We start from the raw sequence: 16,013 nt of genomic DNA on the forward strand, positions 1-16,013 counted from the left end.
GAGAAATTTTTTCCGCTGATGTGGACGCCCTATGGAGCCTCAAAAGCTCCCTTTTATTAGTAGAGATACCATTTTGTAATTACCAACTAAGATTTTTTTTCTTCCCGCAGTTTCTCAAAGTTGTTGCAATGTCAAGTTTAATTGGACAAACTTGGAAAATTCTAGTCATTCAAACAACGGTAGATGCGTCTTGTGATTGGTTCCTAACGCAGGAAAGTCTTTTCTTTCCTATTATGTTCTTGAGAGGTAACTCGTTCTTTATCTATCGAGTCGATCATTGTTGCTTGTATCCTCCACAAGTTTTAGTTCTTTCTGATAAGATTTATATTTACATTTACAGAAAATAATAGGCTACAATCATACAATAGTTAGTCCACAGCCTGGGGGATACCAAAAATTAACCCTAAACCTAATCTACTTGATGCCAAGATCTGCTCCAAAACAGGTAAGACATCTTCCAAAATCACTTTATTTGATTTATCCCTTAGGTTGGTTATATTCTCATTCCTAAACTTACTTCCACATTACTGAATGAATCTGTATAGAATTTGTAGTCTCGTGGCAATATAGTATGTAACATGTTGGTGGTCTGTAGACTATAGCCAAATCCTAACATAAACCTTCATGAGGTAAATATAATTTGGAGTGATTCCATAGTTTTCAAACATATGGGCATCAATTTAGATTCTTGAAAAAAATACGATCCTCTGTTTGGTAAGAAATTAAACATGAACCACCTAGTATATCAATTACGAACAAATGAACTTAATAAACCAGAACATTAGTGAGTGGTCCTATGTGATTTCAACACCTTGAATTAGCCTACACGACAAAGAAAATAACACTAGAATTAGCGTATGTATACAAATAGATATAATCTTTTTTATATACATAATCAGTTTTTTTTCACACAATAATTTAGCTAAATCAGAAAGGGTTAGTGGAGGACTAATCCGGATAAGAAAGTAGTGGGGTCGAAAAGATAAAAGAAGGAAAGAAAAAGGGGTGGAAAATATAGTAAAATCTAAAAAAGTGACCGAAGAAGGAAAGATAAATTAGTTAGAGCATCACATCCCCTCCGACTCTGGTCCCCCATGAGAAGCTCCCACGGAGAAACGAGAGATGTGGTGGCCTGGTGGGTGGGGTCCAATGGCAAAAATAACACACACATCTCATAACACCGTTACTTAACGGAACGTAAATGGTCTTGAGGTTGAAGTTCGAGAAGAAGACAAAAAAGAAAAGACGTTACCTAAGGTCGAAGTAAAAGATAGAAGAGTTAACGGGGGTTAGTGAAAGGAAACGACAACGTGGGATACTAACGTCTGTGTCAGGGTGAAGAGAGAGAGGAGAGTTAATGTAGAGTTTTGTCTGTATTCTGAAACAAGTTCGAATGTTAGAGACTAAGGAAACAAAATAAGAAAAAGAAAATGCTTTATGGCTCATAAGGCTCGCAAATAGCCGCACCGCTCCTCTCACATGTTGTTAATAACATAAGTCTCCAATTTATTTTCTCCCCATCCTCTCATCTTATAAGAGAGAGAGAGAGAGAGAGAGAGAGAGAGAGAGAGCCTTTTGTGTTCTTGTTTAGGTTTTCATTTTTATGTTCTGGACTTTAGGCTAAGACTCTGTTATTTTTTTTACCACCTTGGAATTTTTGGGTGTTGTTGCTGTCTTAAAGAAAAAGCTATTGAGGTCCCATTAGAGAGGCAAGAGTGGGAATAGGAGTTTCTGTTTCTGTTTTATGTGTGTTTAAGGTTTATAGAGTTGAGAGTTTTGAGTGGATATAACAGAAAGAGAGAGAGAGAGAGATTTTGTATGATGGGGACAAGAGCAGAACATAATAAGGAAGATTTTGTTGGTTGTGGGTTTGGATTTGGAGTTGTAGAACCTTCCCACAGAGAAGTTATGATACCATCACATCATCATCATCATTATCCATCATATATATCTCCTTCCTCTTACTCTGGTTCCGCTGGTGTTACCGACCCTGTCTTCTCTTCTTCAACCAATCATGCTTACACTTGTTCTCTTGGTGAAATGTACTCCCTCGCTGGTTCTAACTCTGCTGCTGTCTCAGCTGCAGACCCTTTATTCACCTTGAGCTCTTCAGGTTTTAAAGTTCTCTCCTTTATGACTTTTGAGCTATGTGACAATATTAAAAAATATTTATTGTGAAATTGATGGATAATAAATATCTCAGGGGAGATGGGAAGAAGTATGAGTGAGAAGGAAGGTGCAGCAGCAGCAGCTTTCAGTGAATCTCAATGGCAGGAGCTTGAGAGGCAGAGGAATATATATGAGTACATCATGGCTTCTCTTCCTGTTCCTCCTGAGCTTCTCACTCCCTTTCCCAAGCACCCTTCCCACACTTACCATCATGATGGTAAAACCTCTCCCTATGTGTTCTTGATCTCTCTTGTTATCATCCTTTATGCATAGGGATAGAATGCTTGGAACTTATGGTGTGTATATGAATCTGATGTGTTCTGTGTGGTCACAGTGGCGAAAGGAGGTTCGTTGAAGCTGGGGATTACTTCAAACGCAAGCAACAACGCGGCTGATATGGAGCCATGGAGGTGCAAGAGAACAGATGGGAAGAAATGGAGATGCTCTAGAAGCGCAGTCCCTGATCAGAAATACTGTGAGAGACACACGCACAAGAGCCGTCCACGTTCAAGAAAGCATGTGGAATCATCTCAACACAATGACACTCGCACCACTAAGAACGCTGCTAGCCACTATGCTGGGACTTATCCTCAGCTTTACGGACAACCCGTTAATCCATTTTCAAATGATCATAGGTACACGTTTGCTTACGTTCTTGTCAAAGCATTGAACTCCATAACTGAAACTTATTGGTTTTTTGATATGTGAAGAGAGTTCAGGTGGTTTATGAAAGAAGACGATTCCAATGCAAATTTAAATCCAGCGGTTGGACCAAGCAGGGAGCTTAAACTTGGATTTGATTATGATCTGAACTTCAGGCAGGAGGAGGCATTAGTTAACCAGAGCTTTGGAGCGTTGGAGGGTCTGTTGAGTCCAAACCGCCAAGAGACGAGGCGGTTTTTTGTAGAAGGGGATCAAGATGAAGCAATGGGAAGCTCTCTGACACTATCAATGGCAGGTGGAGGCATGGAGGAAGCAGAGAGGAGAAGAAACCAGCAGGACCAGTGGGTTAGTCATGAAGGACCGTCATGGATTTGTTACACATCACCAGGTGGACCATTGGCTGAAGCACTCTTTCTTGGTGCCTCCAACGACCCAAGTGTTAGTACTACTACTAGTAGCTGCAGCAGAAGCTCAGGCTAAATAAAAATGACTTCAAGTTGTGTGATTTTACAAGTCAAAAACCGGTTTAGTAATTAGAAATCAAAACTATCTTTTAGATTATGAACCGTTCTCAGTGATTTGTCTGAAAAAACTGAGCCAGACCTTAGTGCTTTTGTTTTGCTTCGCTTTTGTGGTTGGATTTTGCAGAAGCTTAAACCGCTACTCTATGATGGAAAAGTGTTTGAAACACCGGTTTACTTAAACCACTGGAGATCTATTAATTAAACTACTAGTAATCTATTCTAGATCATTATCTTGGGTGGAGAGACAAACACAGAGCTAAGTTGATAGCGAATCTGCAGCATTCTAGTTCAAAGTGATTAGCACACTGAATTAAATAAATCAGAACTAGTTCCGGTTCAATAAACCGGTTTGGGTGAAGAGAACTCATGTCTTTGTTGGGTTGGGGATGCTGATCTATACTATCTATACTATACTAAAAGCAGCATATACTCAACAGAGAAGCTGTCCACGTCGTTTAAAAAAATCGTCCAATCATAATCTTCAAAATGACCACGTCATACCGTTGTTTCTCAACGCAGAATAATAGCAGACCAATTCATATGGGCCGATAATATTTGGTTGCGGCCCATTTTAAATCAGTCCAAATTTCTTATTCCAAATACAAACGTGTGACCCTTCTACTTCGCCTCATCTTTTCCGATTTCTGCAGATTGTTGTTTCTGTTGAGTTATTATGATCCATCCTCACTCATTCAATCCCGTTATTTTCTTCGAAGGTTACAGCAAAGACGATCAATAGATCTTATCTCACATCCCAATTTAATTCTATTTTGATCGTCTCTAGCCGTTACACATCCTAATCTACATCTCTGGAGAAACCGATGGCTGATACATCTCAAGATCTCACTTTTAGGGCGCTTCGTTTGATAAAATGATGTAGTTCTCGCCTCTACACCCTTCAAATCTGAGGCGAAATGGTATCTCAAATGCATGGTATTCATCTGAGACATCTTTTTCCCACTGATATGGTGTCTTCTTCGAGTGGGGAAGATGGCTTCGCGTCGTACCCGGTCAAACTATTCATCTCCACTGAGAAGGGATATGACAGAGGAGAAAGATGAAAAGATAGTCCCAAATCTGGTAATAATCTTTTCTCAGTCTCCCTTATTGATCGTTTTCCAGTTTTCGTAGGAATACAATTGCTTTTCCATATTAATTAGAAATTGACATTGATGCTTTGCTTTAGTAATTCAACATAAAGTGTAAAGATTAGTTTATTTATCATTTCTCGGCTTAAATATTTTCCTCTGCTATGACTGGACCTTTGATTTTTTTTTTCATGTTAAAGCCTAAGAGTGTGGAGTTCCTGTCCATGATGACAAGTATAGCCTCTCACGTTGTAAAGGCACTTCTCGACTTGGGTCACTCCGTAAGGACAACTGTTAGAGACTCCTCAGGTACTTAGCGATCTCTCATTTTGATTGCTGCGACGATTTTTGTTTCTAACTATTCTGTAAAGATGAAGAGAAAGTTAGGTTTTTGTGGGAGTTGAAAGGAGCAAAAGAAAGGCTAAAGATTTTCGAAGCCGATCTAACGGTGGAGGGAAGCTTTGATGAAGCAATCAAAGGTGTTGATGGAGTCTTCCACATCGCCTCTCGTGTTACCCTTTGTGTGGACAGCAATGATCTGGTCAAATGCAGTTTACTTTTGCTAGAAATTAATCTCATTTTTATTTCCATATCAATCAAAGTAGTTGATTTTTTTTCGTCAGGAGAAGTTGGTCGATCGAGATATAAATGGAACAAGGAACTTGATGAACTCTTGCGAGAAATCAAGAAACACTGTGAAGAGGATTGTACTCACATCTTCTTCGACCGCTGTCCGGTACCGTTATGACGCCACAGAAGCCTCTCCACTTAACGAATCACATTATAGCGATCTTGACTACAGCAAAAGCTTCAAAGTAAGAAACATACCTCACTTTTGTATCAATTTTAACCACTGTTTTAGTTAATGAATTGTCTGAAATGTATGTAGAAATGACAATGTATAAGAAAAATCTTCTTTTAGGATGTTACATAGAGTTGTGTGTAAATGAATTATCGTAACGTTGAAACTCTTTAGCTTTGCCGAGTACATAGAGTTTTCAGTTATTCACATACAACTGAACATATATTCATTGGGCATCTTCCTTCTACGGAGTATGGCCCTGTTCGGCGGTGATGCAAGGCGGAGTTGCAATGGTAAAGTCGTGACGTCTCACTTCTTTTTTCAGGCCTTGAGTGGACAAGTGTGTACACACCTTTGCTTTAACACAAGCTCTAACTGCAGTAATTTGAAAAGAAAAGCTTCAGCTTTCAAACGCTTACCTGAACCAACTGGTTAGGATGATTGACTGTCTAATTGTGGAAACAGACATCATTTATCATAGGTTCTTACTTTAGGACATTATGATAATACAGGTTTAGAGAACGATTCGTCTTTGGTTACATAGATGTTAATCTAATCCTTTGTGTCATGGATATACTCATCTAGCGTTTGTGCACTCATATAGTTGCATCAAAATCAGAAACTGAGTGTTGGAACAACAGTTTGAAAGAATCAGAAAGACTGCAACAAATAGCAAAGAAGCAAATATGTAATTGTTGTTAATTTGATTTAGGCCAAGCCAACTATTATAGATGTGCTATTCAGAGTTCTGCAAGTTTTATTTTTCACAAAGGTTTTACGAGTATGATTTTTTAGAATAAAAATGAAAATCAATAACAAAATTTAAATTAACAAATAAAATAATATAAAACAATTAATATCTGGAAACTCAACATAAAAATTTTAATTTCCAAAATTGTATAACTAGGAACAAAAAGAACATAAATTATATCTTATCAAAGTAGAAAATCCAAATATTTTGAAAAAAAAAAATAAAAAAAACTAAAAAATCATAAATTTGAAAAAAAAAATGTAACATTTTCTTTACACGGTTTTTAACAACAGTATACAAAGTTAAAATTACATGTCCCAAGATTAATGTTCATTTCTCAAATGTTAACAGTTATTATTTTCATTATAATTTCTACACATATGTCATATATCTCAAACATGTTGTAAATATTTTTATTTTCATAAATTAGTTATTTACCAGTGTAAGTATTTAATTTTATTTAAATTTTATTATTTTAATAAATTATTTTACTTATTTTTTATAATTTAAGAAACATATATTATATTTTTATAGAAAATAAAAAACTAAACAAAAACAAAATTTAAATATATTTTTCTAATACTAAATTTAATTTATTAGTAACTTGAAAATTATTAACCAATTCTAATGATATTTTAAAAATTTATCAATTTAGATATACTAATTTAAAAATATTTATATTCATGACTAATATTTATTTTTAAAACAAAAATAAACTTAGTGATAAATATTATTATTTGCATGTATGTCACATCATTTAAATATCTAATTTTAATCATTGTAATATATATATATATATAAATTTATTGGAAATACAAATGAAATATTAGTTATTACTTGTGTAATTCAAATATATTTTATTATAAGCCCAAAAAGCAGCATATACAATAATTAATGAATTTAGGTATATTTATATTAAATTTAAAATTTTATTCTAAGTGAGAATGACTAAACGGTTTTGATCCAAACTTATCGGTAAATATTTTTTGTATATTTTATACACAAACTAATTTTTAGAAAAAATGAAAATATCTAATATAAATATATACATATATATATATATATATATATATATATCACTTTTAATTAGATCATCTAAGCAAGTAATGTACCAAAAATGAATCATAAGCACATTTCTTAAAAACAACCAAGACTTTAGGTAATTATCTATACAAAATTAAAAATCATCTGGGTATGTGACTTCATTCATCGTCAAGTGCATATGCCTCTGGTTACACAGATTTTGGTCTAAGACAATGTCATAAAGTTTAGGATATCAGGTACAAAACAACGTTAATAAACATCTTTTAGCGTTCAAATAATCGGCATGCAGCAGCTAAGAACCTTTTAATAAACTATTTTTCTGAATGTCTAAGTAGATTTTATAAAGGTTATTTTAGAAAAATTATTTTGTTTCGATCCGATTTTTAGAATATTGTTTTCCAAAAATTAAAGTTGGTTCAAAGACACAATACATAATCTTTCAGTTCTATGCAGTTTCACATACTTAAAAAAATATTTTTATAAGTTTACAAAAAGACATATTCTTAAATGTATACCTTAAACATAAATTCAAAATACATAATCCGCGCATAGCGCGGAGAAAAGATCTAGTACTATATTAAAAGGGATATATGAGCTCCATTGAGCCTATCCACATCAGCATAAAAATCAGCCAATCAGAAATCTTCAAATTGCCATGTCACATATGTTTTTTCTCTTCACGGAAAAAGTCGGGTCAACAGTATAGGCTTACAAAAATTTGAAATAGCCCGTTTCAAGCCCATCTCATCACACCCTAATCTTCAACGCCATCGATGATCGTTCCGGCTCTTCCTCTTCGTCGGAATCGCTTTGCATCCCTGTCAATTGCCGTTACCATACATCACTCTGAATCATTCAGTGTGTTCTTTATTCCTTTATTTATGGTTTCGTTTCTCCTCCCTTTGTTTTTCTTCTTATATAAAAGCTATCGCCATGAAATCCACAAGAAGATAAAGCTATTGCCATAAAATCCACGAAAAGTCTCCCGTGTCCAGGTATGGGCGTTAATACGAATGCTCTTTTTTTTAATCTGTAAGAGGTGTTTTACTTATGTTAATATTTCGAGATCTTGACGATGTGTAGAGAGTACGATCTCTTCGGGATCAAAGTCATCGACGAGGAGATCAAGTTCGTCAAGGAGATTGGGGAGAAGCTGATGTCTGAAGCCATGAAGGTGTTGGAGAGAGGCGTGGAAGGGCTGAATCAAGCTGAAGTTGGGACTGGGTTGCAGGTTTTCTATAACCTAGGTGAGCTTAAGCTTACGGTTGATCAATTGGTGAACAAGTATAAAGGAATGGCTGTGAAGAGTGTGAGCGTTGCGATGGATATGAAAGCGATTTCTTCTGGGCCTGGGTGGTGGTGGTGGTGGTTTTGGGCCTGGAGGGATTAAGTCTAGCGGAGCGCCGCACATTGGTGGTGAAGGTAAGGTTAGGGAGGCGCTGTGGCAGAGGATGGGGAGTTGTATCGATCAAGGTGAGGATGATCTAAAGAAGTCTTTGATAGATGAGTTATCTTCTTTTTGAGAGATCACACATTTTTCTATTCCAATATACTTTCACGGCCGTCTTAAATGGACTATGGGAAATTCATGCTTTTTTTCAACCAAAATTGAAAATTGAGGATTTAAATGACAATTTTCCCATTTTTTTACCTACAACTTTTCTTTTACAGCTGCAATTACATTTCAATAGGTGGTGGAAGTTTGTTCAAAGGTTTGGAAGTTATTTGCAAAAAGAGCCATGATTGTCGTATGATTCTTCGTCTGTACATAGATTTGCTCATGCTTCTTGATTTGAATTCAAAATTGAAACGTCTCTCATGAATTCTTTTTTTAACTGTAGCTCATTATATCAAGATTCACATAATCAAAAGTATGAAGAAAGGAAGAAATTATCTCTCATCTGGTGATAAGAGAAAGAGGCACTTTTGAAATGTTTTTAAGTTCAGTCTATGTGATAATTGTTAGTTGCTTCACACTACTACTCCAACGGTTAAGTTAGAACCAGCAAGTAAAGAAAAAGATGGTAAGCTTCATATCCAAAATCTTTTATGTTATATTGTTCTGTTGCAATATAATAAAATTAACAATAGTTCTTATTCCCACTTATAATTTTTGTCTACTTTGAAAGGAATATGGTCACCTAATTTTAATATCTTGGATGACATATTACGGGGACTCTAAACTATAAAATATGTAGTATTGCATTACAAGGTGTGCTATTCTGGACGAGTATTCTGAACTTGAGCAAAATCATTTAGACAAGCCCTGTTTTACGGATTCCAACACTGTATGATTCTAAGTTCTTGAACTAATATGTTTCCTTTGTTTCAAAAAATATCGTAGCTAATACTCTAGAAAATCTGCAGGAACAGTTACATTCAGATTTTGAGAGGCGCAAAAGAATACACAGGAACAGAAACAGTGAGATAACATTGGATGGCAGAGGTGAGAAGCTGCAGAGAAAACAGAGGCCGAGAGTCACCATTGGGTGGCCAAGTTATCTTGAGAGGAAAAGAAGAGAGGCTCAAGAGATACAAGTGAATGATCAACAAAATTTGGAGGAACAAAAACGAATAGATACTGACTAGGGAGATTCTCTTGCATCTTGCAAGTAGAATGGTCTTAGTTTTGGTTTACTGATTTTACTCGCTTATAATCCCGAGTCGTAGAACTTGATGGTTCATGAAGAATATATTCAAGAGAATCTTAATGTTGGTGGTCATTATACTCTATAAGAACATGCATGTGAGAAACGAAGTGGTTCAAATCAAAACCAGAACTGAGGACTGGAAGAAAAGAGGGTGATGGAATTTGAGAGGAAAAAAAAGTAACGAGACACCTCAAATAGAACACTCCGCAATAAACTGATGTGCAGTGAAATTAAGTTGATTATCTATTTTTACTATAAATAAAGACATTTAAAAAATTTCAGGTGATCAAACTTCTCTCATTTCAACTATCTCAGTCGGTGGAAAATGAGTTTAAATACAGCATATTAAAATTCAAATGATATCATAACTTTCATATTGGTACGAATAAATAAAATGATTACAACTAAGATTTTTGTACATTACTCACTTTATTAGTCATATAATCATGTTTTAAGAAATTTTTGGAAGTGATAAGGTTAAAAGTGTATAAAAAAGTATTTTCTATCTTGGAATTTAATAATCTTAAAGACAAAACAAAGTTTAAATCAATTATAAGCTAATAATTATTGTATATAAAAGGCTAAATTATCTAAGATTAAGAGTACAAAGATTATAATTAAAGTTTAATTAACTTATATTCATCGTTTTCATCATATATGATTCCAATAATAAAACTATAACAAATAATGAGTTCTTTTTTTACTTTTACTTTATTATTTCAAACATAAAATTACAGCAAAATTTAATAGAGAAGTAAAGTTACAACCATTTGTGAGCTCTTACCATTCTAAATTTGTCAGAAAAAAATACATTAACAAATTTAAATCTACCATTTTTTTTGTAATTGGTACAAATATATATAACAGATATTTAAATATAAATCAACAAAATCTCAATTTAACTAAATTTTATTTGAAAACCCCGGGCAAATGAGTCATTAAATATAAGAAGAACTAAATTGTTAAAATATAAATACAACATACATATATTCACCAAAATTAAATAAAAAACATACATATATTCAAATATATTTCTTTTCTAACTTTTCTCTTTCTCAGAAACCGATGAAAGTTGACAGTTACATTGAATGCTTGCAATATCTAACGTTCCCTAAATTCCAAATGGCCTTTCATAAAATGGAGAAGCGTGAAATAGTTTGACACGTTTAAAAACTTGAAAGTTCTTTAAACAAAAAAAAACTTGAAAGTTGTTTGTGTGATGCTTTTTGTTTGCTTTTTTTTTGGGCAGAGATGTATGAGCCGAGCATTTAAAATTGAACAACAGAGCGATATGATGTTTACAAATGGGTTGAATCAGGACTAGAACAAGATTAAAATATTGGAAACGTATTTGACAGTTTATGACCATGATTACTTTTATTGTCCAAAATGTTCAGTAATTGAAATTACTACTATATAGGAACTTTATTTCAAAGGTGATAGATATGACATGACAAAATTATGAACGAAGTTTTCACCATACACATTACTAATAACCTTATGACTACAATTCGAGTAGAGTTAGGAAAAAAATATTCATATGGGATAAAAATTAATGTGTATATATACAAAAAATGTAAAAATAATAACAAAAAACTACTATAGAAACATAAATAATAAAATCTAACAAAATATATACACTTTGGAACAACCAAGCATCTCTGTTCAGGGAGCTGAAAAGCATAAGTAACTGGAAATATAAAATTGTTATGGTGCTAAACATTATTTGAAGAAACACTAACGGACAAACTCCCGACATCATCCAAACTATCTTTTCTATTTTAAACTCAGTTTTGGTATTTTGGCAAATAAAAGGAAATTAATTACAAAAATGCGAAAATATATGAATCCCTCGAACAACAAAAAACAAATCATGTATCCCCTCATATAATATATTTTACATAGTACATAGTTTATGTGCATATGGAAATTCTGCAATATTCTATAATTAAATAACAAAATTAATTGTAACAGTTTAAAAGCAATTATCCGCACGAAGCGCGGAAGACGATCTAGTTTAATTAAATGAGGATGCTGATAGAGGAATCACCTTATTTAATGATTTTTCACTTTCATATTCATTTCACTATACTAGGGATGGCCCGTCCTACGGGCGGGATATTAGTTAATTTGATATTCACTAAATGCTCGAGTTGAAATTTGTTTTAAGATTCAAGAATTTGATTATCTGTTATGTGTTACTTATTAGTATGCGTGGTATAGTTATTTTTCGATTATTCTTGCTTTGGAATTGTATCAAATTAACTAATTGTCCAACTCATAATTATAGATGTACAAATGTGGATTTGTGATAAAGTTTGGTGATAATACTGTTTTTTTTAATTCTTATTCATAGTAGATTGTGCATGTGTCAGAAAGAGGCCTATATCAACTTTTATGTTTTTGCGTATGGATTTTAAATATATATTATTTTGTATAATGCATACTTGCTCTACAACATTTGCTTGTAGACTAAAAAACTGTTTTCTATATTTTTAAAAGAGAAAATATTTAGTCTAAAATATAACATGAACATATATATTGACTATATATAGAAGTTGAGTGTTATTTTAAAATGACATATGTATAGAGGTTTTTTAACCATTAATTCACTGGCACAAAACATTTATAACTGCAAATACCTTCTTTTAAAAGCAAAACTAATAAAAGCGTGTACAACAAATGTATTTTGATATATATTATATGCATCAAGTTATAAAGGTTGGAAACATTGCAAAACTATTTGGAGCAAAATTTTAACTTCACGATTTTCATCTTGACATCAGTTCAGTACCGACCCTGGCCACATGCAGAAGAAGCATGGACTTCCAGCCAACACGATAATAAGTATTTTCCCGGCCACATATTTATTAAAAGTGACTTTAGCCTAGTGGTTCTAAGAAAAATTACCAGTGCTGGAGGTGGTGGGTTCAATTACTCCTGACAAATTTTTGTTTTATTTTGACCCCAAATATAAAATGGGACACATGTCACTCCCATAACGCACGACTTGATGACGTGGCATCACATGAAGAAGGCGAACATATTTTTATATATATAGATTTCAAGAGCCATAACTATTTTATTCAGTCTATTATAGTTAGAAAAGCTTACACTACTAATTAAAATCTTTTTTATAGAAGAATCAGAAAATAGGTCCTTTCCAATTAGTTTATCTTTTTTTCTGAATCACTTCGCATTGGTATTTTAATACTGCATCAAAATCATTAATGGTAGTGAAAACCTTTTTAGTTCAATTGTTTATTACTCTCACCGTTTCATATTAAATGTCGTTTTAGAGAAATTTTTTCGTTACAAAATAAATGTTTTTTTCGGTTTTCAATGCAAAATTTATTAATTTTATTCTGTTATTTGTTTTTTTATTGGTTGAAATATGTTTAGGTATATAGGTAATTGTGTTTTTATATAGAAAACATGTAAAATTAATTGTTTCCTTAATTCGTGTGCACAAGTCTAAAACAACACTTAATATGGAGTAATGATTTGTTAATATTTTTATATACAAATTTTGAGTTTTGAATTTCAGAAAGCCATATTTATTGACAATTTATATTAAAATTTGAACAATTTAAATAAAAAAATAAAAAAATAAAAAACTGTGTAGCTAAACCATAGGTTATATTTCCATTATAGACCTAATCTTAGTTTATTAACGAACTATTTGACTAATCATGTTCAACGGAGAGAGAGAGAGAGTGTCTAACAACGACCACGGGAAAAGCTATCTCTCTTGCTTTGCAAGAATGCGTGACGTCAGCAATGACGTGTCCCGTCATCAGGGAGGCCGCATATATGCAAAACCTCTCGCTTCAATCATTTCCACAATCTCAGATTCTTTGACTTTTGTCTCCTCTCTAGATTATTGCATTCGTGTATGAGCTTAAACCGGTTCCGGTTAAGAATGGCCGAGGAAATCTCAAAGACAAAGCTCGGATCTTCCTCCGCCTCTGCTTCGGTCTCCGGTTCATCTGCTGCCTCAGCTGCAACCAACGCCGCGAAATCGAGATGGAACATCTTATGGCCCAGTTCCCTCCGCTGGATCCCCACCTCCACCGACAACATCATCGCCGCCGAGAACCGCCTTCTCTCCATCCTCAAGTACTCACCTTTCTCCTCTCTCAATTACGGATTTTATACAGATGGGTCCATCAAAGATTGGATTTTTCGTTCTCTTCTTCAGGACGCCTTATGTACAAGAGCAAGTGAATATCGGCTCTGGACCACCAGGTTCGAAAATCAGGTGGTTTCGGTCTTCAAGCGATGAGTCTAGGCACATCAACACTGTTACCTTTGACGCCAAGGAAGGTTCTCCTACGCTTGTGATGGTTCATGGTTATGGTGCTTCTCAAGGCTTCTTCTTTCGTAACTTCGATGCTCTCGCTAGTCGGTTTAGGGTCATTGCTATTGATCAACTTGGGTAAGCAGCTTTGGTAACGTGCACGTTTTGTTGTAACTGTTTGTCACAAATTGGTCTTTTTATAGGTGGGGTGGATCGAGTAGGCCTGATTTTACTTGTAAAAGCACTGAAGGTATTCATTTCGTTTCTACTGTTAATGACTTTGTGGCTATGGTTTCATTTGGAACTGAAAATGGTCATTCTTTGAATATGCAGAAACAGAGGCGTGGTTTATCGACTCATTTGAGGAATGGCGTAAGTCCAAGAATCTTAGTAACTTCATTCTGTTAGGACATTCTTTTGGAGGTTATGTTGCTGCTAAGTACGCGCTTAAGGTGAGTTTTATGTTCCTTTCGTTGGTATTAACTCAATGAGTAAAAGGTAACGTTTTTGGATATATGGTTTCTGACTTTTCATCGGATCTTTCAGCATCCTGAGCATGTTCAGCACTTGGTTCTGGTGGGATCTGCTGGTTTCTCAGCTGAATCAGATGCCAAGTCCGAGTGGCTGACTAAGTTTAGAGCAACGTGGAAAGGTGCTCTTCTAAATCATCTATGGGAGTCCAATTTCACTCCTCAGAAGCTGATTAGGTATGCTATATACGGCATTGGAACCATGCAATGAGCTTGTTTTAACCAAGTGACAACTTGTTCGGCGATGAAATTAGATGGCAGGACTAATGGAATTCACTATATGTTTCTAAATATGCTTCTGTTGCAGAGGGTTAGGTCCTTGGGGTCCGGGTCTTGTGAACCGGTATACAAGTGCAAGATTTGGAGCACATTCTGTGGGAACTGTGCTAACAGATGAGGAATCCAGATTGCTCACCGGTGAGTACTTCTTACTCTTAAGTTCCCACAGCAGCATATGGAAGATAATGACGCATAGCTGAAAAGTGATGGTTTGTTTTTGCGTTGTAGATTATGTGTATCATACGTTGGCTGCAAAGGCTAGTGGAGAGTTGTGCTTGAAATACATCTTCTCCTTCGGAGCATTTGCTCGGAAGCCACTCTTACAAAGGTTTGTCCACCAAATCTGATGAAACAAAGACCAAGTTTATGAGCACACTGCAGATGGAGTGTTTTATTGAACTCATGTTTTTGGATGACTGTTCTTTTGTGCAGTGCATCAGAGTGGAAAGTGCCAACAACTTTTATCTATGGAATGAATGATTGGATGAACTATCAAGGTGCAGTGGAAGCACGGAAACACATGAAGGTCCCTTGCGAAATCATTCGTGTTCCACAGGTTACATCTCTAAATAGTTTTGCATTAGTTTTTTCAAAATTTAAAGAGGAAATTATAAAGAAGAAGATGCTTATGTGAGAGATTTTTTTGATCAAAAATTTGTGTAGGGTGGCCATTTTGTGTTCATAGACAACCCAGCTGGTTTTCATTCAGCAGTGATGTATGCTTGCCGCAAGTATATATCTCAAGACTCTTCTCATCAAGAACTCATTCCAGATGGTTTTCAATTGGTTTAGTCGTGCTATGTTGTTCCTTTTACCTTATCAACTTTACTTTATTATAAATGTACAAAAACCATATATAAAGAGAAACCATTTTTTTTTAATGTTGGCTGTGTTTGTACTTTGGAGTTCTAAGACCTCTTTCCATTCTCTTTGTAGCGTTTTGATTTCTTTCTTATCTCAAGACTTCAGAATGTGATCTCATTATTAAAATTATCTTAATGTAATCTTTAGATACTCTTTTATTATCGGTTTCATACAATTTCTTACAATTAAATAATGAAACATAACAACCAAATCTCTGTGCTTCAAACTGAGACCACCGAGCCTGGTCAATGCACAATTCTTTTTTTTTTTAAAGTTGTTAGCAACATAAGGTTCATTGTGTGCTGCTCATGTTAACTTATATCAAGATAAGGTTAGTTTCCCTTGTAC

General features: G+C 34.5%; 3 protein-coding genes and 1 long non-coding RNA gene across 14 annotated transcripts; all 4 read left to right on the top strand.

Annotated features, from left to right (window-relative positions):
- Positions 1–61: 61 nt before the first annotated feature.
- Positions 62–5,432, top strand: LOC103864387 (growth-regulating factor 8). 4 transcript variants are annotated; one of them, XM_033288272.1, is made up of 7 exons: positions 78–2,113; positions 2,204–2,386; positions 2,504–2,804; positions 2,880–4,436; positions 4,645–4,753; positions 4,816–4,985; positions 5,068–5,432. In XM_033288272.1, exons 1-4 carry the CDS (start codon positions 1,819–1,821, stop codon positions 3,310–3,312), a joined length of 1,212 nt encoding a protein of 403 aa, XP_033144163.1. In that variant the 5' UTR covers positions 78–1,818; the 3' UTR covers positions 3,313–4,436; positions 4,645–4,753; positions 4,816–4,985; positions 5,068–5,432. The 4 variants fall into 4 exon arrangements, with proteins under 4 accessions (XP_033144164.1, XP_033144163.1, XP_033144161.1 ...); XM_033288270.1 differs by having other exon boundaries at positions 2,880–3,392; positions 3,446–4,436; positions 4,816–5,432; XM_033288273.1 differs by having other exon boundaries at positions 62–2,113; positions 2,889–4,436; positions 4,816–5,432.
- LOC103861778 (tetraketide alpha-pyrone reductase 2) lies at positions 4,347–5,339 on the top strand. Its single transcript, XM_033287291.1, has 5 exons — positions 4,347–4,436; positions 4,645–4,753; positions 4,816–4,985; positions 5,068–5,259; positions 5,334–5,339. The coding sequence occupies exons 1-5, from the start codon at positions 4,347–4,349 to the stop codon at positions 5,337–5,339; spliced, it is 567 nt and encodes a 188-aa protein (XP_033143182.1).
- Positions 5,433–6,672: 1,240 nt separating the features above from the next.
- On the top strand, positions 6,673–9,796 carry LOC108869128. 8 transcript variants are annotated; one of them, XR_001955398.2, is made up of 5 exons: positions 6,676–8,036; positions 8,125–8,514; positions 8,713–8,789; positions 8,883–9,329; positions 9,409–9,796. It is a non-coding gene; the product is annotated as an uncharacterized LOC108869128 (long non-coding RNA). The 8 variants fall into 8 exon arrangements; XR_004456819.1 differs by having other exon boundaries at positions 6,673–8,036; positions 8,125–9,065; positions 9,171–9,329; XR_004456823.1 differs by having other exon boundaries at positions 6,673–8,036; positions 8,125–8,789.
- Positions 9,797–13,398: 3,602 nt separating this feature from the next.
- Positions 13,399–15,821, top strand: LOC103861787 (1-acylglycerol-3-phosphate O-acyltransferase). The gene is made up of 9 exons (XM_009139495.3): positions 13,399–13,811; positions 13,894–14,130; positions 14,196–14,242; positions 14,326–14,444; positions 14,539–14,699; positions 14,830–14,939; positions 15,030–15,129; positions 15,234–15,357; positions 15,465–15,821. Exons 1-9 carry the CDS (start codon positions 13,588–13,590, stop codon positions 15,591–15,593), a joined length of 1,251 nt encoding a protein of 416 aa, XP_009137743.1. The 5' UTR covers positions 13,399–13,587; the 3' UTR covers positions 15,594–15,821.
- The last annotated feature ends 192 nt before the right edge of the window (positions 15,822–16,013 follow it).

This window comes from Brassica rapa, chromosome A01 (genome assembly GCF_000309985.2).
Source record: "Brassica rapa cultivar Chiifu-401-42 chromosome A01, CAAS_Brap_v3.01, whole genome shotgun sequence".
Lineage (NCBI taxonomy): Eukaryota > Viridiplantae > Streptophyta > Magnoliopsida > Brassicales > Brassicaceae > Brassica > Brassica rapa.

What these genes read in the sequence shown, in the direction of transcription:
- LOC103861778 (XM_033287291.1), top strand. Translation starts at nt 4,347, where the DNA reads ATGGCTTCGCGTCGTACCCGGTCAAACTATTCATCTCCACTGAGAAGG. An exon ending in AAAAGATAGTCCCAAATCTG is followed by an intron (nt 4,437 to 4,644) that starts GTAATAATCTTT and finishes TTCATGTTAAAG; the next exon opens with CCTAAGAGTGTGGAGTTCCT. An exon ending in AACTGTTAGAGACTCCTCAG is followed by an intron (nt 4,754 to 4,815) that starts GTACTTAGCGAT and finishes TATTCTGTAAAG; the next exon opens with ATGAAGAGAAAGTTAGGTTT.
- LOC103861787 (XM_009139495.3), top strand. Translation starts at nt 13,588, where the DNA reads ATGAGCTTAAACCGGTTCCGGTTAAGAATGGCCGAGGAAATCTCAAAG. An exon ending in CTGCTAAGTACGCGCTTAAG is followed by an intron (nt 14,445 to 14,538) that starts GTGAGTTTTATG and finishes CGGATCTTTCAG; the next exon opens with CATCCTGAGCATGTTCAGCA. An exon ending in ACTCCTCAGAAGCTGATTAG is followed by an intron (nt 14,700 to 14,829) that starts GTATGCTATATA and finishes CTTCTGTTGCAG; the next exon opens with AGGGTTAGGTCCTTGGGGTC.
- LOC103864387 (XM_033288269.1), top strand. Translation starts at nt 1,819, where the DNA reads ATGATGGGGACAAGAGCAGAACATAATAAGGAAGATTTTGTTGGTTGT. An exon ending in ATTCACCTTGAGCTCTTCAG is followed by an intron (nt 2,114 to 2,203) that starts GTTTTAAAGTTC and finishes TAAATATCTCAG; the next exon opens with GGGAGATGGGAAGAAGTATG. An exon ending in CCACACTTACCATCATGATG is followed by an intron (nt 2,387 to 2,503) that starts GTAAAACCTCTC and finishes GTGTGGTCACAG; the next exon opens with TGGCGAAAGGAGGTTCGTTG.